Below are 15,602 nucleotides of genomic sequence, written 5' to 3'. Positions count from 1 at the left end.
AACTCCTCCTTTTGCCTCCTGCAGTGGTATCGTGAGATGATGTTGGACCCGATGTAAAAAATGAACCCACTTTCTCTTTGACCATACTGTTTACTAAATTTTCATTCTCTGTTCCTACCTTCTCCCATCTTTACTGCTCACTGCTTTCCAGTGCATGGTTCTAATTGTAACTGCCCTGTCCATCTCCACACACTGAATGGAGGCACTCCTAGGGTTTGGGCGTTGATATATCAATAGGGCCCTACTTGAACAGTTGCACGTTTCAACTCCGTGGTCTGTGTTTTGGAATAGATAACTTGACAGTAACAAAAGCAAAGTCTCTGTACTTTGGCTGGGAACATGAAGCGTTCCCCCAGGCCTTTCTGAAAACGTGCTGGCTCTGGAGGGCTCTAGTCCCTCCTGACTTTATTGATAATGCTTGCAGGAAGCAGTAATCTCAGAGCAAAAGTGTGCTTGAGTTTTACAGGAAGTAATAATTGTCTCTTTGGAGAGGAAGCACAGATGGCATTTTTCCTACGCTTGCAGGTTATGATCTTTGATAGGAACATGCGAATCTCCGTTATAAAACCTTGCCTGTCTTTTAGCATCCAGAGCTGTGTCTTAGCACACGGTGTAACTGCTATATCCTGAAGGGACCCTTCCTTCTTCATGCAAAGGGGATTTCCTTGTATAGCCAGTTTTAGGATCACCACTCTAATCACGAATGATTAGAGCAACCTCTCTCTGTAGTGTCAGAGAGAAGCTATTTGTCTTTACTTTTAAGGTTCTACCTATCATTGAAAGCAACTGTGGGACCCTCAAATGTATCTTTTCCACAGATACTAAATGTTGGACTTTTGCACTATTCTTGGACAGCAGAGGAAAAACTATATTCTGCTCCATATAGTGTATACATGGATATTGCTAATGCACTTGTTATCTGCAGACAACTTTAAGGCCAATGGTCTATGTTTTCTTCACTCCTGGTAGTAAGATCCTAGTCTATGGGGTTTTTGGGTTGGGGTTCCTTTTTTTTTTTTTTGCCTTTTGACAGAAATTTTTTTCTAGGAAAGACTGATGTTTCTGTGGATTTCAAGGTTTGACACTAATGACTCTTAGGATGTGGTAAGAGGGGTGTTTTGTTTTGGAATTTTTACTTGGCTTGTGAAAGCCTAGGAGTTAGAGGGGGCATTAGCTCAGGTGTAAGGAGATATTTTGAAGCCAAGTGCCAGCTTTTTACTATTTTAATCAATACAACTGCTCTTAGGCAGCCTGGGGTGTTGTGATGGGGTGCAATCAAAATAAATAAATGCATAATTGCATTAAGTAAAATAACCTAACACACACAAAGTGGACTGGGTGTAGAATCAACCTGGAAAAAAAAAAAGATCTGGTTTGTGATCCTGGCTTTGCAGCTGGCTTGCAGCATCTCCTAAATCTGCCTGCATGTCAGGTTCTCTACCAGCAAAGTGGGATTGCCAGTGCTAGTTGACACACATTGATAGAAAGTGCTGTGTCAGTGCCAGGTATTGTCATTCCTGTTATTTAAATGAAATTTTTGTCTTAAACCCGAGTTACAGGAATAAGTGAATGAAAAGTGACAGAGAAGCCTGTGACTCGATTATCTGGGAGATGGCTTAAGATAGTGCAGGTGTGTTGTAGGAGAGTGGTTATAAATAATATCCTTTCCTTTTAAGAAGACCTTGCTCAATATTTTTCAAAGGACATTAATAGGTTTCTCATCTTTTAGGTGCTCAGCTGGTGATGTATTTCAGAGGCCTGATTTTTAGATCGCAGGTGTGCAAGGTTTTCTCTAGGCATTTCCCTCTGTGTCGTTTCAAAATGGATACCTGCAATAAAGCGCTGCTTTTGCAAACATTAACTTTATTTTTTTCCCAGTTGCTATCAGTTTAAAGGAAGGGATTTGAAAATCACTTTATAGGTTTTTAAAAAAAAGAAAGAGAAACAAACAAAACCTCTATTTTCATCCTGGCCTCTGCTTATATCTGAATCGATCCTTTCAGATGGTTTATCAAGTGTATTGTTTTTCAAAATGATCTTTTGCTGTACTCCCTGGTGTTGAAAGATTAAGATGTTTGGAGAAAGTGTTTCCTTCAGCCTTGCTTTGCAAAAGCAGTGGCTACGAGGAAGGCTTGTGGACACAGGGACATAGCAATGATCAGACTCGTCTGGATCTACAGTCTGTCTAACTGACCAGCTTTTTTGCTGTCAGAAACCAGAATTTGCTGCTTTATGGGGAAGTGTAAGACCCCAAAGTGTGTGAGGGTGAAAGGACCAGCTGCTTTCTTTCTAGGGAAATGCAGCCCTCTGGCAGACATCTCTGGAGACTCTGAGAATACCTCCTCATCAGCCCAGACCCTGATTCTCAGTGTGTTGTTATTGTGCAGTAATGTCTTGCTTTTCCTCTTCTCCTCCCCCTCCCCTTCTGTCTAGCCTTGTGGCCTCACGTGTGTATCTGTGTGGGGGTGTCCAACAGGATTGTCCTCTTTGCCATCCTCCTTCCCTGCCCTTGGTGGCTCTCCCTGCCCCTCCGGACTCGAAGCCTCACCCCTGTTGTGTTCCTGTGTTGTCGCATAGGGAGTTTGCCCGTTGGAAGGTGAGGAACACAGCCATCGAGCGGAGGGACCTGCTCCACAATCCACTGCCCCTGATGCCTGAGTTTCAAAGGAGCATCCGCCTCCTGGGCAGGAGACCCACCACGCAGCAGTTCATTGATACCATCATCAAAAAGTACGGCACCCACATCCTCATCTCTGCCACCCTGGGAGGTAGGTGGCAACCTGGGCTGTTTTCTTACGCGGGTGTCAGTGGCGGGGTGGTGAAGGCACTGGACCGCACCTGCGAACCTTGGCCGTGTTGTGTGGAGACTGGCCGGTAGCAGAGCCAGGCTGCAGCTCCCCTAGCCAAAGCCTATCTCAAGGTTAGATGGTGTGAAAATCCCCACAGTACGAATAGCCTTCGCAAATGAATTCATGGCGCAATGCGTGTGAGTTCGGCATCTCTGATACGTGTGCACCTGTGCTCCTCTGACAATGGTGTGTGTGTACTGGTGTGCGTCAAGATAAACATGCTTCATTTAGCCAAGGAGCCTGTCTGTCATTCCTGTGCCCCTGTCCTTAATTTGACAATAGAGTGTGTTGATCCTTTTTTTTTTTTCAGAATGAAACTAAATGCAGGAGGAAAAAGTATCCTTTCTTGCTGGAACTGGAGGAATTTTAAAGAGCTCCAGGAAAAGGGAGTTCAAGGAGTCGGGCAGGGAGCATGTGCAGCAGGGGAAGGGCTGGCCAGAAAGGCCTGTGCTGAATGCATAAGTGAAAGCAGTAACATGAAATAGACTTTTGAAAAAACAACAGTTAAGTAAAATTCAAAATGTATGTGCAAGGACTGCAGAGAGGCTTGCATGTGTAAGCAGAATATGTCGGTGATGACATAAGACGGAGTACTGTAGGGCCATTGATCCATGTGCATGCACTGCTATCGGTGCTGCATAAACAATTTCAGTATTGAGTATTGAAAACAGGAGGGGTGAAAATCAGCAACTCCTTTTGATATTTGATGCTGATTTTTTTTTTTTCTCTCTTGTACTATTTTTACTATTCTTTACCCCTTTAGGGTGTGCATTTAAAAGCCTTTCTCTTGAGTACTACTATCTGTAAGAGGGATTCTGCAGTGGAAAAGGGTCTTAATTTTAGTACAGATTTTGTTGCTGTTGCTTCTTCTAATGTACCTGACCTCCAGCCTTGCCACATTGTGAAGTTTGTAGTGAACTTTGAGGAATTTCTGGCCATCTGTCTGTTCCCAAAGCATTCTGCAGACACTCGGATGAGATGTAGATGAGATTAGATGTGTGCATGTGATTCATGCACAGATTAGGTGGTAGGTAAATTGGCATGGTTCCACTGAAGTCAAATGGCCTCTCGTGTGGCAAATGTCCTTCAAAGAACCTCATGCTGCTCTTTCAGTCCAGGCATTCAAACCCTCTGCTCCATCAGCAAGAAATGTGAGAGAAAGCAGGTTTCCATGCACTGAAGAGTACGAATGACTGCCTGCAATCAGGCCTTAATGAAGTGTGTGTAAAGATATACTCCTTTTTATTGAGAAAATCACTTTTCAGGACAATATTTCACAGAGCCCAAGCCAGCCAAGTAAGAATCCAGTGAAGTGTTGAGAGTTTTTTGTGGGTTTACTTTTCTTTCCATTGATATTCCTTTTTCTTGCCACTCACATCTGTGGAAATTCAAAATAAGAAAGACCTTTGATGGTAAAATATATTTTTAATTTTGCCTGGGTGAGGTTGTGAATTATTCACAGTGGCTTGTTTCTTCTCCTGATTTTACAACACAACAATTTTAAATATGCAGAGGCTTGTGACGAGAACTGGTGTTGGAGAGGAGTGCTAAATGCTCCGTCAGCCCAGAGCACGGAGAGTAATGGTGGGGGAGAAAAGAAGGATTTTTCTTGGCAATGGCAGTCCCAGAGAAAATGTAGATGAAGCTGAGCATGCATTATGCAAGGAGGACACACTCTAATCACAGTCTGTGTGCTAAACAAGACCACTGGGATATAAAAGCAGACATGTCCTGGCACCCTTGCTCTCAAGACCTCAGGTCTCCTCAGAAAAGTTACAAGAATTCTGCTTTGGATTACAGTGTTTTGTAAACTTAGCCTGATGTCTTATTAGGTTGCAAACAAGTGACAAACACACAGGAAATTGTTTTGCTTTTAAATGCCGGCTGTTGCATGGATCCCAGGAGGCTGGGTGATGGATCAGGCCAGCCCACCTGAGTACAGCAGCTATTTTCACACCTGGCCACATGAGGAACAGCTCTGATGCCTTTCAACCTACAGAGCAGCCAGGTCCCCCTGGAGCCTAATAAAAAACCAGCTCTGCTCCAGTATAGTTGAAAAAGGGATTGGTGAAGGGTCATTTTGAGGACATCCATGCTCTGGGATGGAGCACACAGAGCTGAGAGCCAATTTGCAGGGAAAACCCTGAAGGAAAGACAACTTTGAACATAGCATCTGCTTAATAAATGAGAAATTAAGACTTAATAATGCAGCAAAAGTCTATTAACCTCTCTTGATCTCAGGGTTGCTTTCTCATGCGCATTCTCCATGGGGACGCTGTGCTTTTCCAGGTCTGCGCACATGTACACAGAATAGGTTTCCAGCAACATCATTTCTGCTCAGCACCCTTCACTTCCAGGGACGGTATTTGTCCCTCAGGAGGAGCATAAAATATCTTGGGCTTTACTTTCCTGTTTTCTTCCTCTTCCTCCCAGTGGAGGGGTCCAAACACCTCAGGGAGGAAAAATGACAGCTTTTGTGGGGAAATCACTGATCTCCACTGCCCTACAGCACAGCTTTCTCCTGTTTTATGTCTATGAGATTCTGTGAGAATCACAGCTAAGGGGAGAATTATCCTGGTCTTCCCTTTCCTTTCACAGCCTTGTGAAATGGAGGCAAAGCATCATTTATGTCTGCTGCATCTCCATGCAGAGAAACACTTCTGTTACATGAGATCCAAAACTTTTGGCTCAAGACACAGCACTTTCACACTGGTCCAGCCTATCTTCCCCCAAGCCTCTTGGCTAACTCCCATGCAGACATCCTTTTGGTGGCAAATGGGAAAATTCACAGTCTGACCTTCCTTCAAATCCCCCTGTAAAACTCGCCTCAGAGATGAAACCTGAAAATGTATTGACAGCGGTCAGGCATCTGGTGTGCGGTGACCGCTGTTTCTCACACTAATCACACTCATCTTATTACCTTGTGCTTTGCTGGCTGCTTGTTGTATACACCTGTGTGTCTCATCAGATATGTGGGTTTTAAATCCTCTGGGACAGGAACAATCGTCCTGCTGTTTGTGTGGCTAGAACCTTGATCCCTGCCAAGGTCTCCTTGCACCGCTCAATCCATAATGTTAACGGTGATAAAGGAAATCAAAGCTGGTCATTTTCCAGGGAAAGTGTTTTTGTGAGAAGTAACAATGATGATATTATTACTTACTACTACAACTTTGATTGTGGTCAAAGGATGGTACGTTATTTTTAACAAAATATTAAAGAGAGAAAATTTTACATGCCAAACTTCTCCACTTATTTCCCCTGAAACCAATTAAAAGATTTCAACTGATCAATTCTTTTGATGGAAGTATCTTTTTTCCACCAAAAATTTCCATTTTTCATCTCAAAGCCAAAGGCTCAATCCTCAACATATCAATTGCTTGAAAAACTGAAATCCAATAAAAATATTTTGATTTTCAGCCAGAATATTTTTGGTTTGTTTTCAGGCATTTGGCTTCCAGATAAAAGCTGGAAAATTTCCAGGGAAAGCAAGGGGGAGAGATTACTGTTTTTTTTTCCATATATGCAATAAAGGAGATTATTTGGACAAATCAAGTTATTTCAGCTAATATGAATTTTTAAGAAAAGTAAGTGCTTGTTCCCTTTAAAAAAAAATATGCAAAAATGCTGAAGAGCAAAATATTTCTTGGCCTAAAAAGTGGTGGTGCATTTTTTTGACCATGCTACTATTGCCAGAGGCAATGTATTCATCAGTGGCTCATCTATCATATCAGAACAAGTACCATTCTTCTCATTAAGAGAGCTATGTAGAAATGGCACATTCCTACCCTAGGTATCTATTCTCTTCATTTATTACAATCAGAATTTCAGATGTTAGGAATGCAAGATGGTATTCTACCTTTTTACTCCTTCTATAATGCCAGCCTTATGTTTAGAATGAACTGGATTTTTATCTGGCTCATACAACATAAATTGAACTTTTAGGTAAATATTACTTCTCAGCTTCGTGTCCTTTTCATATACCTTTTGTTAGATTCAGGTTTCTGATAATATTTCGGATGTTTGGTGCTATCGGGTCTTAACTGCTTCACTCCCAGATTCTCTGTAATTACTGGCTCAAAGTCACCTTTTGTCTCTCATCTTGCACAATATTTTTTGCTCTCCACTTAAATTCACTGAATGAGACTCTAGGAGAGGAAAAAAAGCAGAAAGGGTGGATGGTTTAACTTAACTTTCTCATTTGCTCTTTCCTCTGATTGCTCTCCTTCACTCAGCCCCCTGCCCTTACCCTTTTGCATGGTCGCTGGAAGCTAAAGAGCTACAACTAGCACTTGTTTGTCCTCTGTACCCACCTATGTACCTAAGTCCTGTTTGCAACTTAAATCATCGTTTGTTCCTTCTAGAAATCAGGTCAGAGAGAATTGCATAAAAGTAGCATCTCCTCTGTCAGGCGTGCATCGTTCCAGAGGCACTGCCCACAGAGGAAAGCATTCCTCAAGTGTTTGAATCCTTTCCAACAGTTGTGGTAAGGCTATGCTGGCTAGTAAAAGCCCAAAATATTATCTACTCAATTCAGTGGAGCTGATCTACAAGTGTGGTGGACCTGGCCTTTCTGGCTGAATAGAGAAGGAGGCTCATATATACTACACTGAGGTTCTGGTACTGGTGAGGAAGGGTAGGTTCATTTAAGAGTGCTTTAGGTGTCGGACTTTTCTTTCTTTAGGTACAATGTGTGACATCATGTGTTCCTGTTAAGATGACCCTACATGGCAGCCTCCTGGTCCTTACTGAAATCTCCTTTTCTTTCTGCTGCAGGAGAGGAGGCCTTGACCATGTACATGGACAAAAGCCGCCTTGACAGAAAGTCAGGAAACGCTACCCAGAGCGTTGAAGCATTGCACCAGCTTGCTTCCTCCTACTTTGTAGACCGTGATGGCACCATGAGGAGACTCCATGAGATCCAGATCTCTACCGGAGCAATCAAGGTACTGTATCTTGCCTTGGGAAGAGAAAGAAGATTGTGTGTCCATACCAATACTGTAGGGATTTGGGGCAGGACTTTGCCAGTCCAGTGTGATGACTTTTTTGATGACAAGTTGTTTTGTTTCCATGCTGGTTTCCCAGGATAAATTGTTCTCTTATGGACCTTACTGAAGAATTGATTTGCCCAGGGACAGTGATATCTGGAAAGAGGTGGGCATTCTGTGTGATGGTTACGTAGGATAGGAGACTTCCACTATGTGTGGCAGAGACCTCTGGAAGGGAGAGAGGGAACAGATAATCCAGATCAGCGATGGACATTGAAAGGGAAAGGCAGGTCTGTGAAATGGGCAACCTCATGCAACCCAGAAGTATTTTCCTCTTGTGGGTCTAAGACTGCTAAACATCTCTCAGATTAATTTACTACAAGAAAAGGTGAAAAACTCAGAGTGGCATTACTGAGGCATCTGGAATGAAACTGACTGAGACACAGCTTGGGGGTTGCAGCAGGAAGGAAGGGGAGCTGCTCAGAGCATACAAAATAGGGGAAATGGCTTTGCAGACAAAGGCTGCCTTCTCTGAAAGCAATCATCCTATACTGGGGAGGGATTTTATTGTTGCAGAGTTCACTCCAGGGAAGGCGATGTGGATGGAGTCGTCATTGTTAGCCATTTCTGAAAGGTTTCAGCTCTTGTTATTTTTCTGTGGTGTCTCATGGCTGAGTCTGTTCCCTTCTGGATGGGAAATCGAATTGAGATATTGAAACAGTGACAAGAGATAATCACCCTTTGTGAATTCAGGAAGGGCAGCTCTCCTCTATGGCTGGAAACCAACAGCAACAACCACTGCAACAGCACTGCAGGTCATCTGTGCCTCCATCTATCCTCAGCACAAGGATGGTGTGCACATATGTTGTGGGAGCACTAGGCACCATTGTGCACTGGCAATCCATCTCTGTATCTTGCTTTCCAATAAGAGAAGCCAGGGAATAGTTCCTCTACTGGCTTCTGATGTTCTCCAATGGAGGTCGTCCATGAGAATCATCAGTCTGCAGGACCTCATTGCCAAGCCCAGAATAACAGGCAGTACCATAAAGAAAGCAGATACAATTCACTCTATTTTTTCAGCTTTGAGTGTGCCAAACGTTAGCCATGTGTGTCCAGCGTGGGTCATTTTTTCCCCAATTAGGGAAGATACATATTGGATTGCATCAACTGGTGACAAGGGGTCATGATATTACAAGGTCTGAACCTGCCTGGGGAAGATGTGTGGCTACAGTCAAAGGGAACACTCTCTCTTTTCTACATCCTCCACAGGTAACAGAAACTCGGACTGGCCCCTTGGGCTGTAACAGCTACGACAATCTGGACTCTGTGAGTTCTGTCCTTCTGCAAAGCACTGAGAGCAAACTCCACCTGCAAGGTAGGGCACAGGAATGAGGGAGATGGTAATACAGGGCATGGAGTGGGGGGATGAAATGAGAGAGGGGTGACCTTTATTATAGCCTTTTCCCCTCCTCTGTTTTCTGTGATCGTCTTCTTTGCTGTAAGTTCCCCAAAGCAGGACCGGTGGCTTCTGGTGGCTTCATATGAAGCTCAGCACAGCAGAGCCAGGGCTTGACAGGGTCTGAGCTAAAGGTGCAAGGAACTGCAGACTGGACCACAGTGAAGTGTCTGGGTGCCCCCTGCCATTGAATTTTGATGGACTTCTGTGTATTATACATACACTGATATAAACATGACCTTTTCCATTAATATTGAAGGGGCATTCTGGCCACATCTCTCTTTGTCCCTCCCAAATTGCTGATTTGCGTAAGAGGTTTGCAGATCAGCTTTTGGGACTCTCTAATGACCGTAATCTTTGGGAAAAGTCACAGAGGTTTTATTTGGATGCTAGAAGCCATGGCTTCAGTCCCAGTTGGGGAGCTAGTCCAGAAGTCAACAGATAGAGGTCATGACTGAATTAATAAATAAATACATGCTGGTTAGCAAGAAGTCAACTTCAGTAGAAGGAGGAAATTCACTGGGTGTGTAATTTACTAACGTTATTCCCAAGTTTTTGACAAAATAAGGAAATGTGGGATTTAATTGCTCATTTGCCCAGATGGTTTTATTTCTGGAATCCTTGTACTTGCACAAATTTTAATTTTTCAGATGAATGGGCTACATTACATCTTCCGCTTTGAGTATAATTTGGCAAGTGCTGTTTTAATCTTGGTTTCACAGAAACTGGGTTTCATTTACTGAGTCATGTTGCAGATATATTATTATTGTTGTTGTTATTTGCCTTTAAAAATAATAGGCAGGTTGTTTTCACTATTGCGGTGATTATCTAAATCACTGAGTTCTGGTTCTTACCTAATTAACAATAAACAATTTTGAGGCTTTTTATATACTGTGATGATGGCTGCTGGTAATGAAAATCCAAGGATGACACACCAGATAACTAGGTAAACAGCTAAATAAGGAGACAGCTTGGTTTATAGGCAGACAAACTGGTAAGTAGGTAAATCAATAGATGTCTATTGGCTATCTGATCCTACAAGAGAAGAAGAAAAAAGAGATGCCTGGGACGGCGAAGGAGGTGGAGGAAGAAGGAAAATTTAGGAGAGAGAGGGGATGTAAGGTGGATGAGACTGTGATTTCTGATGGGAGCAGACACAGGGCCTCAGGGGTCAACCACATGTGGATTTCATGGAGCTTCATGGCATAACCCAGAGCAGAGAGAGGCCAGACCCAAGCCAAGGGAGACAGCAAGGGAAGGGAGGAAGGTAAGAGCTCTTCTTAATAGAACAAAGTGACCCTTAAAGCTACACCTGAGTGTTTTCCTCCTAATCTGGAGTGTGGTTCTTGGGATAATTACCCAGGATCCTTCCTCTGCTCTGAGAGGCTTCATTAGGAATTAGTCACAGGGCTGCAGATAATGGATCGTGACCAAGTCTCCTTTGATCTGATTAGCAGCCGAGCATGAGCTGCTGACAAAAATCCATGTTACTACCTTCATGTCACTCTGGCTCCAAGGCCAGCTCAATAAAAGAGCAGCATCTTCATGACAGGGAGAATTTCTGTTTCTGAACTTGCTTGCTGCCGCCCAACCCTGAGAGTCATGGTTTTAAAGACATGCCCTTTAGGACATGCAATGGCCAGACCCAGAGCTAAGCTACCTTCATGCCTGCATGTAGGATTTGGGAAGGTCAGCCAACCTGGAGATTTAGGCGAGGACCTGGATGCATGCGCAGTGCGGGGTGTCTGGTTCTGCACCTGTGGTTACATGGACAGAAAATGATCACTAATTTATAAACCAGTATCCATGTAGACCCAGCATGCATGTACATCTGTGTCAGATGCCTGCACTGAGGTACATATACAGGTACATTTATCACAGTAGCTCAGGTTTCCCTTTTTCCTAGCACTACCTGGGGGCAGGTTCCCTGTCCTGTTCATGGGGAGGGCTGTGCAGCGATGCATCCTTCCCTCATGGGACTGCGGGGATCCTTTTGTGGGCCAGGATCTCATGGGTGACTGCACTTTGCACTTTGTATCCTCCTGTCCCTGCCACCAGCATGAAACTGTCCCTTCACCTGCCTCTGCCTCCCGTGCGGCTGATGCACGAGCTGCCTGGAAAAGGAGTAGACCAGAGCATGGGAGGGGAAGATGCTAACAGCTCTACAGCAGCCTGGTGGGAAATGGGAATTCGTGTTCCTTGGAAAAGTGTCCTAGGCTGAAATTTGAAAATTTGAGTGGGGAAAAAAGCAACATTTTGAAAAGTTTTGGGAAATTAAAATTCCAGAGACATATCCTCTTGGACAGTGTGACAGTATATGTCAATATTGCAACGTGACACTATTTCAATACGGTAAAATCCTTCTGTGCTATTCTAAACACTGAGACATTATACAGGAAATATTGTATATTAGGTAGTTTGTTATGTCAAATATGGTAATAGAATATTAAAATTTACATTACAATTAACATTAAAGTCTTTGCCAAGATGGGCAGAGCAGTAATGACAACACAAAACATTTCAGCTTTTCAGCGAAACAAAATGAGGAAGTATGAAAAATACATTTAGACCTTTCCCTGTCAGAAGTGCTGTTGGAGTCAACATGCTCTCACAAAATGCTTCAATGAAACTGCATTTTCAACAGAGAACTCTTCTGTGGAAAATGTTTCAAATAGCTCTAATTTAGAGCTGGGGAAATTTACCTCTTTTAATGCAGGAAGCCTTTTATATACAGTCCAAAGCCAAACATCTCTCTCTAATAGTTTTTCTATGTGAATTAAGGACATGTTCCCTTGTCAGACACTTCATATTCTGCCTGTAGTTATCTAAGCCAAACCTATACTAAATCTGTGCTCTTCTTAGCTTTTAAGAGGAACTTTACACTTTACAGAGTGGTAGAATTCCTCCTTCTGATCAATAAGTTACCTTCAAAACTAAGATAGTCTCCCTAACACTTGTCACCAGCAAACTTACCTTCTGCATGCTTTATGAGCTCCTGAGGCTGCTGTGGAGGATGAGCCCATTCCTTGTGCACCCTGGCTTGGATTGAGGTGTTCACCTCATGAAAATGGTCCAGTATCTCAGTCTTGAAGATCAGGTTGCCCCGCTGTTCAGCTGCTGAGAGGAGGTTGCTTTATCAGTAGACAACACTGAAAGATTAAAAATAATATTTTTTGATGTTTGCAATATTCAAAGAAAACTCTTAGAGAACAAAACAGCATCTTGGGATGTTTTATTAAGGTCGTGGTTGGCAGCAGGGCTTTCCCAGCTAACATGGCTGGCTGCAAGCTGCTCTGTGGGGCTAGCGTGCTGTTACAGTCCTTGGGACTACAGCTTTCCTGCCTTAAAAGTGTCAACTGAAGCACCTAGAACAGTGGTCTTGACCAGTATGGCCTTCTTACAATCTCATGTTTATAAAACTTACCTTAAAAATAATTAATCACAACTGTGCTTTACTGACAGCCATAATCAATTCAATTTCAGCAATATTTAGTCATTGGGCATGGTACAGAACTACATATGAATATGGAGGACTGGGTGAGATGGTACTGGCTCAGTACTTATAAAATATCTTGCTAGGATCTGGTCACAAGGATGCTCAACACAAAACCAAAAATATTGATATGAATCTGCCTGTGTCTGGGTATGATGATAAAAGTGTGGGTATTTATACATATATGTCAAAGTACAAATGTGAAAGCAGGCATGGTTGTATTTCAGTAACTCTAACACTGATTTTTTTTCCACAAGGAAATTCGTGGCTGGAAGATCTCAGTCACATGTAATCCCTACAGCATGTTTGCAGTTTTAAAGTTAGGGCTTTGTGTCTGGTGTATGCACACTCGTAGCTGGATTTGTGTGTCACTTGTTCCTGGTCTAAGCACATATTTGAATACGTGCTGCTTGTTAAATGCTACAATTAACTGCATGGATTCCAGCAGAACTGCTTACCTGATTAAAGTTAGGTATTTATAGAAGTGTTTTGCTGAATTGGTGCTAAGTGTACAGGGGGTCTGATTACCTCTTAAACATGAAATTATTTCTTACAAGAGAAGGTTATCCTGGAAATATTTTTTAGAAACCATGAGTTTTATGGAAAAAAGCAAGCATCCACATGAGGCACTCTGTGGGATGGGACCGTGTTATGTTTTGGAGATTACAAGGTATTAATGTTTCTGCATGTGCTGAGATACACAATGACTGTTCCTTGCAATGGGAAGTGCTTTCTGTGAAAATTCAGTTGCTTTTTTTACCCCTGTCCCCTCCAGAAAAAAATCTCCAAAGCTAGTATCATTTGTAACTGGGACCAGACAGCATGTCAGTGCTGTTATCCAAGTTAAAATTCAAAAAGAAAATATGGTGAGCGGAGGAGCCTGTGGGCATTTGGGCCTCATATTCAAAGGTTGGAGGAGCAATCTGCCCTGGTTGCTCCTCCATGAAGCAGGGAGTGGAAAGATTTATTCATGGGGACTTGGACCATGAATAAACAGGGTCAATGCACATCAAGAAGTCCAGCCTGCCTCTCCTGTGAGCTTGCAAGCTCAGTGAGTACAGAAGCCTTCAGGTTCTCCAAGCCCCTTTTGTAGATCTCAGTTCTCCATAGTGCTGCACTTTCCATCCTGAAGGAAAATCTTGGAGTCTGGCAGGTGGGACCATCCCAAATGTCAGTGTGAAGGTTTGAAAAGGGACCATTCCTCTGTGGTGGCTTCTTCAGATAAATCCCTAAAAGAGACTGAACTTCAGATCTTCCTGAAGACCAGATAAATCCCTAAAAGAGACTGAACTTCAGTTCTTCCTGAAGACAACAGGAGGAAAGCTGAGCTTCTTATTGAGAAACGTCTCAGGAAAGACCAAAGGGACCTCAAAATGCTGATCCTTAGACTGGTTTTGAGGTGTTCGCAGGGATGCTGTAGGCTGTGGTCAGCGCCTTGCGTGTCCCCTCCCTTCCCTGCAAACAGCACCGCAGAAAAGGCAGCAGGATCTACACGTACACAGTGCCTCCAAATGCCAGGCTTGAAATCCGTCCGTGTGCAAGTGTCACAAATGCCTTCTCCAGCTGAACGTTGCTCTGCATTCATCCTGACTGGTGGCTGCCAGTGCTCCACGCTTGACTGCGAATTAGGTCAGACAACGGGGCAGCCTGCTGCCACTGGGCATGGTGCTCTCGGAGACTGTGCCCTGGAAATAGCAGGAGGGGAGAGGAAACAGAGATCCCTGTGCCTTCAACACCCTCCTGATCCCCCCAGACTTGATCTTCCAGAGGGACCTTGTCAAGGCTGAGGTGTCTCTCTGGAACCAAAAGCAAAAGGGTAATGGGGGTCCCTGAGGCATTGCCTGCCATTTTTCTCTTGCCTGAGGTGAACGTGACCCATCACAGAGATGGGCCTGAACTCCTGAAAGGAGTCACTGCCCTTCCTGCACACTCTCATCCTCTGAATTATTGTCTTATTTTCTTTCCACGCCAATGAGCTGTCAGCCACAGATACAGTAATTCAGCGCAACAGAAACACAAACAGATGGGTAATTGACCCACGTGCCTTCATTACACTGGAGTTCAGCACTGCTGTTCAAGCCATAAACTCCTTTATCTGCCACTCTGAAATCCCTGGGCCTTTTATAAGGAAGGCGAAGTGGGCCAGGCTTCCCGTGAAAAGCTCGCTCAGAGTTATTGTCGTCTCTGCCTCATGCGCCACAGATGCTGACTGAGTCTGACAAGCAGGACTTGCCAGGTAGAAGAAAACAGCTGTGAATCCTCAGGGACATTTGTAGGGAGCCCGGAGATGGGGAACTGGAGAAGGACAGGATGGAAAAACACGTACACTGTACACAGGGCAAACACTTAAACTGTTATCGTGTCCTCTGGTACCTGAGCAAGTGTACACCTACGCTAATGCCTGCACAGATGGATGGATACACAAACACTTGCTACGGAGAAAGAGACATGGAGATAGCTCTCAGCTAATGTAAATCTTCAGAGCCCCACTGAAATCATTGGCACTAAATCCATTTGCACTTTTATAGGATTTGGCAAGTAGCCTTCCTAGCAGGGAGTAAACTGAAAAGACTCAGGTACCCAACTCCTGTATTTATACTGTGGGAGCTGGGCACTTAACTCTGCAAGGGTCTTTTATACATCCCTGCTTGTATTATTTTGCTTTCTTCTGTTTCCCTTTCTTTCTTCTTTTCTCTTTCAGTGTGTAGTTTCCTTGTTTCTGTGGTACCAAACCTATTTAGTCTCTCTCAGAACAGGTCAGAACAGCATAATGCTCATCACTTCTGAACTAGCACTTGGTTGTAAAGTATAAAAAACCC

At 43.6% G+C, this 15,602-nt stretch overlaps 1 protein-coding gene across 1 annotated transcript in view; it reads left to right on the top strand.

Annotated features, from left to right (window-relative positions):
• Positions 1-15,602, top strand: part of BRINP1 (BMP/retinoic acid inducible neural specific 1) — a 59,535-nt gene that overhangs the window by 29,808 nt on the left and 14,125 nt on the right. Inside the window, exons 2-4 of the mRNA XM_075519735.1 lie at positions 2,578-2,768; positions 7,623-7,792; positions 9,104-9,209. Of these exons, the coding sequence (XP_075375850.1) occupies positions 2,578-2,768; positions 7,623-7,792; positions 9,104-9,209 (467 nt within the window). The remainder of the gene's footprint in view (positions 1-2,577; positions 2,769-7,622; positions 7,793-9,103; positions 9,210-15,602) is intronic.

Source organism: Mycteria americana, chromosome 17, assembly GCF_035582795.1.
Source record: "Mycteria americana isolate JAX WOST 10 ecotype Jacksonville Zoo and Gardens chromosome 17, USCA_MyAme_1.0, whole genome shotgun sequence".
Classification (NCBI taxonomy): domain Eukaryota; kingdom Metazoa; phylum Chordata; class Aves; order Ciconiiformes; family Ciconiidae; genus Mycteria; species Mycteria americana.
Note: the sequence above shows the minus strand (reverse complement) of the source record. Positions and strands in the feature narration are given on the sequence as shown.